At 43.0% G+C, this 11,324-nt stretch overlaps 1 protein-coding gene across 3 annotated transcripts; it reads right to left on the minus strand.

Moving 5' to 3' along the window:
• Positions 1-2,585: 2,585 nt before the first annotated feature.
• LOC115177152 (T-cell activation inhibitor, mitochondrial) lies at positions 2,586-10,223 on the minus strand. 3 transcript variants are annotated; one of them, XM_029737710.1, is made up of 11 exons: positions 10,087-10,211; positions 9,533-9,637; positions 8,980-9,112; positions 8,441-8,591; positions 7,952-8,216; positions 7,540-7,662; positions 7,021-7,118; positions 6,762-6,853; positions 6,422-6,654; positions 4,951-5,082; positions 2,586-4,831 (listed from the first exon to the last, which is right to left on the minus strand). In XM_029737710.1, exons 2-11 carry the CDS (start codon positions 9,565-9,567, stop codon positions 4,606-4,608), a joined length of 1,488 nt encoding a protein of 495 aa, XP_029593570.1. In that variant the 5' UTR covers positions 9,568-9,637; positions 10,087-10,211; the 3' UTR covers positions 2,586-4,605. The 3 variants fall into 3 exon arrangements, 2 of the variants coding, with proteins under 2 accessions (XP_029593570.1, XP_029593569.1); XM_029737709.1 differs by having other exon boundaries at positions 9,992-10,211; XR_003872358.1 differs by having other exon boundaries at positions 4,819-4,831; positions 4,951-5,198; positions 9,992-10,223.
• Between the last annotated feature and the right edge of the window lie 1,101 nt (positions 10,224-11,324).

Here is an 11,324-nt window from a genome sequence, read left to right on the forward strand (position 1 = left end):
TCGGGGACTTTGTTGGACAGCTGGGCTGGGCAGTTACATACTAGCGTCGCCCTACTCATTCCATTTTTAACAGTAACATTTGAATTGGAAATGCTACAGTATAGTATGCAATATGTCGTGGAGTAGATGTGCAAAAACAAGGGATCTATTTCAATATTTTAATTTCCTGGAAAAAATTATAGACTGTGGCTTTAATTTAATTTGACACTTTTGAAACTATTCCATTGGTTCCATGGTACCAGGCAAACTAAATCAAACTTTCTCTCTGGCTTGTGTATTTAAAACAACTAAAACTAAATAATTGTTATTTAAACTGCAGTAAGTAGCCTAATGCTAACGTTTTATTTAAACAATTCTAATGTCCACTTTGAATGTGTACAAATAAATTGCTGATCATGATTGTATCCATTCATCCTGTCTCAGACTGACAAGCAATGCTTACTCATGCATGCCTCTGTGAATGCCATGCCATTGATGTTGTGCTTTTGGTTTAGTCTCCTGGAATATCTCTCTCTCTCACACACACACACACACACACACACACACACACAGTGGCCAGGACAGGAGAACCCCAGTGAGGTTTATCCTTTACATGTTAGCAGTCCAAAATAAGCAGTGGGATGCCAGCCTGAGTGACAGAGCTCTGAAGGGAACCGTTTGACCCCATTATCCAGTCCTGGATAAGGAGCTGGCCCCGCCCAATCCTGCTCAGAGGAAAAACCCAAGAGTGTCGGCTACTAGGACTGGGGCACTATGAAAAGAAAGAGTCAAGAAGCGTCAGTGTTGGAAATGGCCAAAGACAACTTGGTTGTCCGTCTAACCAGCCGAGATCTGAACCCGAGTCTCCCACGGGAGGAACCAACCAACCAATCTGAACCATTAGACCAAGAGGACAGTTCCACTGCACTTGTGTTGATGGACGGGGTAGGCACGGTGTTGACTTCTAACATGGATGTCTCCCTTCCCTGAGTCATATTACACTTGGTAAATAAAATCTGTGAAAGACTGGGAGACATAAAACATGGGAATCACATGAACACCAGTAATACTCTACCAAGCCCCAATCAATATCTGAATGTCAAATCAAAAGTCACGGGTGGATAAAAATGCTACCTTTCCTGTTACTTAGGTTGCTGGGGAAATAACTTGAATGTCCCTGGCTACTTCAAAGTGGATCATATTTCTGGTTCTGAACTGAATGTTCTGATCATAATGCCAGGATGTATTTTCTGGTAACAAAAGGAAACAAGATGATGCTGTGAAAGAGAGTAGAGTGATCAGAAACATTCAGTTCAGAACCAAAAATATGATCTACTTTGAAGTAGCCAGGGACATTCAAGTTATTTTCCCAGCAACCTAAATAACAGGAAAGGTAGCATGTTTGTCTCCCCATGACTTTTCATTTGACATTCAAGATATTGATGGCCCTTGTTATTTTACAGAATGATGGCCAACTTTATTGCACTTGATTAAAACCTTTACCACAGTCACAAGAGGACCAAACGCTGGTCAGGTCACCGCCTCTTGTCATGATCAAATGGGGTAATTGATAGTGACCGCCTCCCTCCCAGGTCTGTGGAAGCGTATTAGAGAAGGAGCAGGATGGTAATAACAGCGTGTTAGAGCTAGCCTGGTTGCTGTCTCTGTTCAGTTATAACATTCCACTCCTTGACACTCCTGTCATTTGCCAAAGACAAGAGTGGGAAGGAGTGGAATGTTAGTTCTACAGACTGGTACCCAGACTACATCAGATCAGGGGAGGTATGGTAACAACAGTGGGAGCTCAGGTAGAAATCATTAAAGGCTTTCCTGTTTCAAAACAGTCTGATTTAGCGTCATGACCTCCATGGCAACACTCAAACTCAGAGGGGGTTCCTCTCTAACTAGGAGGAAGTGGCCGATCAGGATCAGCTTGCCATAAACCAACCAAACCCATATCCTGCACAATGAAGAGGCAGGATGACTAACACTAGCACTGCTAGAAGGCCAACCCCATGCCAGGCGGGACACAACCTCCCCTGTCTATTAATGTCTCCTAAAAAGCTAGGAATTACTCTGCTAATATCCATCCCACCCTGCCTCAGGGTCCATCCCAAATGGCACCCTATTCCCTAGTGCACTACTTTTTACGGGCCCTGAATCTAGGAGTTGGACAGTCAGACCGACAGGCAGACAGGGTGGATCTATGATCTGTTGTTTCTTTGAAGAGGCTGTTCTGACCACTGATTTAAATAAAGAACATTATCTATCTATATAGTTCTGGCTCAGTGTACAGAGGAAGGGACTTCATATCGTCTAATTCAACACACATTTATCCCTCTGGGAGAGTGAGAGAGACATCCACATGTTCATGTAGAGTTTATGAATGGGTGTGTTTGGATCAAATTGACTTTTGACAACCATTCAGCACAGAGCTGATTCGGGATGGAGTCAGTCAGCTCTGCAACAAGTTACAACACACTTTGTGTGTTGCAAACAAACAAGAGTGTTGAAAATAGTGTTAATCCAGCAATAGTCATACACATGAGTCATTTAGCGTCTCTAAATGATATTAGATGAAATAAATGATCCATCTTCTCCCAACGCTTGAAATCACTCACTTTATTTTAGCAGGTCTTTATTCTGTGGTATTGGTTGTGTTAAAGTTAACATGAGGTAAAAACAAACATATTCATCATTACTGTTCCCAGCTGTCCCGGCAGTATTCTAGCTAGTCAGGTAACTGATGCAAAATACAGTTAGTATTACTTGATCTTGCAGTATAAAGTCTCCATTCCATTTGACTGTCCCGTCGCCCGAGAGCTGCATCAACACGGTGGGATCCACTTCCAGTACTATAGCTCTTCTTCTAATAGCTGTTGTCCATTTCAGTCGAGGTCAACCTACAGTAGACCACTGACCATAGGCTCTAAGTATCAAACATCTGATCTAGAATCAGGTCTCTCCTGTCCATGTAATGTTTTTTTTATTGTGATCTAAAAGGTCAAACTGATCCTAAATCCACACTCCTACTCTGAGAAACACCAGAACATCAAATCTCACTCGGAAGAATATACATCATTACAAAACTCAGTATGGGGCTCATTGGTTTTAGTGAGAGCGCTCCATCTAGTGGAGAGTTTAAACACTGCAGCAGTATCTCCCGTCTGATCATCGTACGAGACAGTTTGTAATACCGAGGCATTTCTTTTCTTAGCTCTTCTTTTGTGATAGCAAAGTGTGTTCCTGTACAGTTTAAAGTGTAATAGATTTGAATAAGTGTTATAGTGGTCTTTGTAGATGGTCTCGGAAATAATACTCCACATGTTCATTAAAATAACAATCAATAAAAAGTGCTACTGTACTACATTAAACATTATTTCCCCTCATACACCCCTAATAAAAATATTGATACTATTACTCTGTGATGGTTTCTTCACACGCACACCCTCCTGAACACTGACTGACTTCATGATACTAGACCTTCTTGTTGGTTAATACAAACTAACTCTATTGCACCAGCCTGCTCTGACCAAATCTTTTCACACTACCAAGCCAAGCTGCGCTAGTCTGGTTACCCATCATATCCACCATAGTTACTGGAACGTGCTGGAAAGGACATGAAAACAACGTATGGAAGCCAGCACAGTACTGGGCCTGGTTTCCCGATATCGATGGAATGGAATTTAGGCTTACGAGTGTTTTAACGATGCATCTTTCCTACAACAGCCGAAGATGTAACGCCATGCAGAGAGAACGTTCGCTAAGTGTGTCGATACTGACAAGATTGAAACGGAGCACTGCTGCTCTCGGATCAGGATTCCACAATACTGACAACAGATCAGCTAGTACGACTGCAAATATTGAGACGGCTTTTTCTAATGCTTACCCTATAATAAATACACTAAATCAAGATGACACATCATGAAATATATAGAGGCATAAATTAGACGGTAGCCAAATAGATAAATAAAACATAGGCCTATGTAGACTATACCGTAGGTAGGATATTTATATCTGAATGCAGTCATATAGGTTTTCATTTTAAGCATCATTTTATCCTTTGGTTGTTTCTAATGCATAGACATCGGCAACTTTATATTTGTAGTCAACATCGTTGTGAAGTTATCGGTGGTCACAGAGAGACAGATAAGCATCTTGATTCTATGTTTAGTGGAAGGGGAAAATAACACTAGCTGTTCTAGGAGTGATCTGAGGCAGGCGGTAAATAACAAGCGTTTTCAAGTGCAACTTCAGTAAGGATGGCTTTGGAAAACAGGTCAGAGATCCAACAATGCTCCTACAAAAGGTTCTAACTATGAACTCAGCCTTAAGATGCTTTTGGGAAACGGGGCCCTGGTTCAGCACGATAGTGTGAAAAGGTCTGTTTATCTGTCCTCTCCAGTAGAAGGATAACGTGATTGACCTTGTGAGAGTCGGTTGGTTTGAAAAGGTCTGTTTATCTGTCCTCTCCAGTAGAAGGATAACGTGATTGACCTTGTGAGAGTCGGTTGGTTTGTTTCTCTGTGTGGCAGCTGCAGTGTAGCCTGGTGGTAGACATGGTGAGCACAGCATTCAGTCTGGTTCAACCAGGCGTGCTGCAGCATGTCCCCTGGCCCTGTCCCCTCAGCCCTTCCAGTCCCAGGGGATGCACAAGTCCCCGTCCTGCATGACAGAGTAGAAGTGGGAGACCTCCACCCGGAGGCCCTCCATGAGTGGGGAGCGTTCCTCCAGCAACCGCCTGCAGCAGGGGATCATCTGGTTGTGTCTGACACTGGGCTCCTTGGACAGATTCCTCAGGGCCAGACCCTCCAGGCAGTGGAGCAGTACCTCCTCCTCCTCCGCCTGCAGCCTGGGGGACGGACACAGGTCAGGGTCACACACACAGACAGAGGGATAATCAATACAACAATGTACACAGACATGTAGGAAGTAGGAAGGCAGGAAGACAAGGTTGACAGAGACACTCACTGGTTCCGGTGTTTGATTCGTTGTCGGGCCTCCCAGGCCATGCTCTGGAGGAATGTCTGTAGTCTGCTAGGCTCACAGGTGGCTGGGATGATGAAGTGACCCATCTCATGCAGGCTGGGGCTGGAGCGGTCACTGGGACAAAACACCACAGGTACATCATCAGTGGCCGGGGAATCTCTCACATGCCTCTACACCAGGGTTCCCCTATAGGCAGCCCGCCGGTGATTTCATTTGGTCCTCTGAGTTCTCTGAGCAAAATAAATCAATAATAATAAAAAACGTTTTTGGGAATTGTTGTTGTTGGACATAAAAGACTAAAATCACAAAGAAATTTGCTCAACGTGATTTTAATTTAGGAAATCTGTTCCCAAGTATTCCCACACATTAATAGCGAGGCTTATGTGATCCTATCCCAATGTAATCAAGGTTTGAAATGATTCTGCTTTTGTCAAATACTATATCTGTTTGGGATCCAAATCATTTCTAACTATGTTCCGGCCATCAGGAAAAGTCGGCTCACGGCTAAATGTATACTGAACAAAAATGTAAACTCAACATGCAAAGTGTTGGCCCCATGTTTCAGGAGCTGAAAAAGATTCCAGAAAATGTTCCATACGCACAAAAAGCTTATTTCTCTAAAATGTTGTGCACACATTTGTTTACATCCCTGTTAGTGAGCATTTCTCTTTTACCAAGATAATCCATCCACCTGACAGGTGTGGAATATTAAGAAACTGATTAAACAGCATGATCATTACACAAGTGCACCTTGTGCTGGGGACAATAAAATGTGCAGTTTTGTCACACAACACAATGCCACAGATGTCTCAAGTTGAGGGAGCATGCAATTGGCATGCCCAGGATCTCCACATCCAGCATTTTCACATGCACCATCCACCTGGACAGCTGATGAAACTGTGGAGTATTTCTGTCTGTAATAAAGCCCTTTTGCGGGGAAAAACTCATTCCGATTGGCTGGGCCTGGCTATCCAGTGGGTGGGCCGGGCTCCCAACTGGGTGGGCCTATGCCCTCCCAGGCCCACCCATGACTGTGCCCCTGCCCAGTCATGTGAAATCCATAGAGTCGGGCCTAATACATTTATTTCAATTGACTGATTTCTTGATATGAACTCAGTAAAACCATTGAAATTGTTGCATGTTGCGTTTATATTTTTGTTCAGTGTAATTGGGGACCCCCACTCTACAGACTGGTATTACAGTAGCATCAAAATCACACCCTTGAACAGCAATGTGCTGCATAAACAGAGTATTTTGGCCCACTGGTAGACAGTCGGGTACGTGGTAGACAGTCGGGTACGTGGTAGACAGTCGGGTACGTGGTAGACAGTCGGGTACGTGGTAGACAGTCGGGTACGTGGTAGACAGTCGGGTACGTGGTAGACAGTCGGGTACGTGGTAGACAGTCGGGTACATGGTCTGTGGTGTGGGTGGATAGGGAAGAGTCTCTTACTTCTCCAGGGTCATGGCCAGGCCTTGCAGGCTCCTGGGATGCAGGGCTAGGCGTCGGGCCAGTAGTCTCTTATGGAAGGTGTTGAGGATGCTGAAGTGTTCCTCTATAGGCTGTACAGGTCCCAGTCTCTCTATGTCAATCACCTGAATACCTCCCAACACATGGCTGATCCTCTCCTTCAGCCACTCTGTCTGCAGGTGCAGGCTACGGTAGCTAGGGAGACTCACAAACAGCTAGGACACATGTACACACGCACACACAAACAAACATGGAACATGAGCAAAAGGAAAATAAAAAAAGACTGGTAACTTTTCCAGCTGAAATGTAACATGTACCTTACTTTTGTCCATTGGTGATGAACATCCATTGTTCCCAGCATCACATGACCTGAGGCATTCATCCCTGATTGGTCAGTGAATATTATAGTGTGTCCTAAAAGAAAATAAGGAATGCATAAAGTAATTTACCATACATCATATTAATTCACTCATCATTCTCTGTCAGTCAGGACATCTTTCAAAATGTCAACAGAATAGAACAATTCAAGCCCACTCTTAAGACATAAAGACCCTTATTGACTCTCTTCCGGGTGTGTATACCTCGCAGGTTGAGCACATCCTCAGGGTTCTGCTGGGAGAGACGGCTCAGACTCTGGAGCTGACAGCATCTGTGAGTCACTCCCCAGCTGCGCTGCCACCTGCAGGAGGGAGGAGGTATTGTCCTCAGATCAGGTGTTCAAGTGGAAGCAGAGGTCGCCAGTCGTGATGTAACAACAGGAGGCGGCTCAAAGTCTCCAGAACATTGATAATACATTGATAATACGTTACTTTGGAATGACATTGACCACCTTCTGTTGTACCGCAGGCCAGTAGAACCCAGTCAAACAGTAACTCAAACATGCACCCTATGAAGCTGAAGGGTCTATGCACTTAACTTCATAGGACCAGCACTTTGCATCAGAGTCATGTTGTATTTGGTGCAGGTGACAATTCCATTTTTACTATGTGTCTCTGCACCATTTTCTATCTGCATGGGAGTTGGTGCACTTAATGAAACTCACCAATGTTTTCATCTTCTATCATAATGGAATAGCTGTTGTTCAGAGTGCTGATGATTACCTGATATCTTCCAAGGCAAATTTCTGACACAATTCCTTCTTGAGTCTCTTCAGCTCCTCCCGTCGAGGGACACTGGCGTTCTGCTTCTTCGTAGCCTCCTTCTCATGGTTTCTCAGCCACAAGCTGCAGCAGAAAGACAACTCTTCAGACAGACCAATGGCTCGCTTGTAGAGCATGTCACTTCTCTCAAGGCGTGAGTGGAATGAGCCAACTAGAAGAATGCAAGTACACAGGCAGTGACGAAGACAGCAAGATCATTTATTTCTTTTTAAACCCGTCTTCGGAATGCATCTGTGAATTTGAGTTGACAGTTAAAAAGTGATCAAGCTAAAGCGATGCTAATGTCTAATGTGCCATTCTACATACATAAGAAGTTAGCGTTTGCTTTAGCTAGGTAGTCACTATACAGTACCTTAGTGTGGGCTCTACTTTCTTGGCCTGCTCCAGCTCCTGCTCTGGGTCTCTGGAGCCAGTGAAGCTGTAGTAGCTTTTGTCCCATTTGATGGGTCTGTAGAAAGGGTTCCCATGCCCAGCCACTGGCTGCCGGCTCTTGGGTGACTCTGAGCTGGCCTTGAGTCCCTTCATGTGCTCTGTGGACAGACTGCAGGACTTCAACACGTCCATTACGGTGGTCAGGACATCCTTGGTCTGCAGAGTGAAGCTGACCAAACGGAACCCTGGGAAATGTAGTCAAATGTATTACAAAGTCACAAAAAAAATCAAAATTGCACCATGTTTTCTATATAGTGCACTACATTTAACCAGGGTGCATAGGGTGTCATTTGGAATGCATCCATGCATAATACTCACTCTCTCAGAGGAAACGGTATGAAAAAAACAAATGATCAAGAAACACCAATACTGTATAGTCTACATTTTAAGCAGACTAAAAGCACATTACCATGGGGAAGGATGTCCTTCTGAATGTCTTCCTTGTCCTTTATTTCCCTGACATAAAAGGTGAGCTTTGTTGGTTGGACTGAGCGGGTCCCCGGTTTCTGAAGGTTTTCCAAATAACCATTGAGCCTCTTGATGGAATTTTCATTGACTTCCTGAAGAGAATTCCACAAAGAACGTTTTGATTGGCAATTCCACGATAACAGAATGATTCTGAGGCTCATATTTTTCACTTTAAAATGTCAAACAAAAAACAATGAACGCAAAGTTAAACAAACCATACAACTCTATGCACAAGGACTACTTTTAACAATTACCACTGAAAATGTTCCAAAAACACATTTACTTGAATAACAGTGCAGATGCAAAGTTTGGTAACAGAATGACGGTTTGTGCTGCATCTACACTGTTCTTCAAGTAAATGTGTTTTTGTAAACTGTTAAATGGATATTGTTAAGTCACCATGGAATTGCCCTACGACATAGTTCTATGATACATGGACATTATTGCTCTTTTAGCCTACAACAGGACATAATCATTCACCCTTTCCCTGGGATGCTGGCCAAAGAAGTCTGGATGCACTGCAAAGTAGAAAGGTCTCAGTGCATTGATAGCATCTGCCCCTGAAAGAGCTCTCTGATGGACCAAATGTGCTGCGACATGTCTGTTCCCCACTCTGGAAAAACAACATGGACCAGAGAGTGAGGATAAAGGGTTGTCACCATGAAGTCCAAAGGGAGCCTGCTGTGCATTACATCAGGGTCTCCCAAACTCAGCCCCCCCAGTGCACGTTTTGGTTTCTGCCGCACCACTTTTCCAAAACGGGGTCCTGGGGCCCCCCTGGGTGCATGTTTTGGTTTTCCCCCCCTAGCACTACACAGCTGATTCAAATGGTAAAAGCTTGATGATGAGTTGGTTATTTGAATCAGCTGTGTAGTGCCTGGACAAAAACCAAAACATGCACCCAGGGGGCCCCAGGACCGAGTTTAGGAAATTATGCATTACATCACTAACAGTAGTCCTTTTCACAAAATCAATTCTGAGTGCAGGTGATGATGTAAATATGATAATGTAAGTACTATAGTGGGTTACTTACCTCATGGCACTTCGCAGGAGAGAGGCCACAGACATAGCTGTAGCTAGGTCTAGCTGGACACCATCAAATCACTGACTTGTGACATCCACAGGTGTTGATTCTCTCCTGTTGATGAAATAGCTTACGGATTATGAGCTGACTGGCTAACTGGTCCAAACTGACAAATCTTAATAAAGATTGTAGTAGCATTTATACTACAGCAGTAGCTAGCCTGCTAAGCCTTGGTTTGTGGGGCAAACTCAATAGGTCTTATTTACAGTATATCTGGCATTCACAGGACTAGCCTAAGGCAAGGCCAAGGGGACACATTGGAAAACACTCCAAACAACAACGCTATCAAATCGCATGGCTTGCAAGTTCATTCTGTTTATTCCAGCACAAAACTGAGCAATAAATCGTATGACTTGTTATAACTAACAGACAGACACAACAACAAACAGGTTCAGCTAGTTTACCCACCTAGCTAGCTTCCTTGCTGTGAGCTGAACATAAGCAACCACATGTCGATAAGTGTTTGGCTCGGGAATTTATCAAAATTAATGAATACAGATTACCTTCTAAAGACTGCATTGCTGAATTGGTAACATGGCAATGAATTTTTGTACATAGATTTTGAGTCCAATGTCAGCTAGTGGTCCATTCACAGCAACCAGACAGACAAAAGCAATCGCACTACTATACTAAAGCATCGATAGCTCTGATATGGACGTTTAATGACCTCTGCTGGTGAGTTTAGAAAGCTACAAGCAATATCTCTCTCATCATTGCACCTCTTCTAAACGCAGTCCAAATTCATTTTTTTCGATATTTTGTATGATATTGTACAACAACAGCAGATGAAACGAACACCGTAAAAGAGTGATAAAATGTGATCAGTGTTATTTCCTGATAGTTGCTGGTTGAAACTACAATCGACACAGGACCTAATCAGCAGGTTTTTGCATGGGTGAAGTTTCGTTTTTCCATGGTGACATCAGGCGGTAAATGAGTTAATAGACCAATAACAAAGACAGTTCCAAACCTCTCTGCCAATAACAGCTAGTTTTTGGGGTTTCCCCTCCCCACTCAGACCACTATGTCCTAGCAAAAATATTGCTTGAGAAACAGTTTTTTGCTAAAAAAAACATTTTTGTTTATTTTTGACCATTTTAATGGAAATCTATTACATTAAGGTTAATACCCAGATATTATTTGATATTGATATAAAAACGGCTGTATTGGATCTTTAACCAATGTCAGATTCCGATGGATCATGAATGTTCATTTTCTTCACCTACAAAATTATTTTTAGACACCTTCCTTACTGCCTTTCTTTGGCTTGTTTCTTAAACGTCACATTTTCCCTCCAGTCCAGGTTGTCCATCTGCAGCAAACCCATTTTGTGCTTCATCATACCTGTGAATTACAGGAGGCTGCTGAGGGGCTCATAATAATGGCCGGAACGGAGCAAATGGAATGGCATCGAACACCTGAAAACCATGTGTTTGATACCATTCCAGTGATTCCACTCCAGTCATTACTAGTGGTGGGAAAAGTACTCAATTGTCATACTTTGGTAAAAGTAAACATAACTTAATAGAAAATGACTCAAGTAAAAGTGAAAGTCATCCAGTAAAATACTACTTGAGAAAAGACTAAAAATATTTGGTTTTAAATATACTTAAGTATCAAAACTAAATAGAATTGCTAAAATGTACTTAAGTATCAAAAGTATAAGTATAAATCATTCCAACTTAATTATACTAAGCAAACCAGACGTTTTTTTTATTTTTATTGACGGGTAGCCAGGGGC

Source organism: Salmo trutta, chromosome 37 (assembly GCF_901001165.1).
Source record: "Salmo trutta chromosome 37, fSalTru1.1, whole genome shotgun sequence".
Lineage (NCBI taxonomy): Eukaryota > Metazoa > Chordata > Actinopteri > Salmoniformes > Salmonidae > Salmo > Salmo trutta.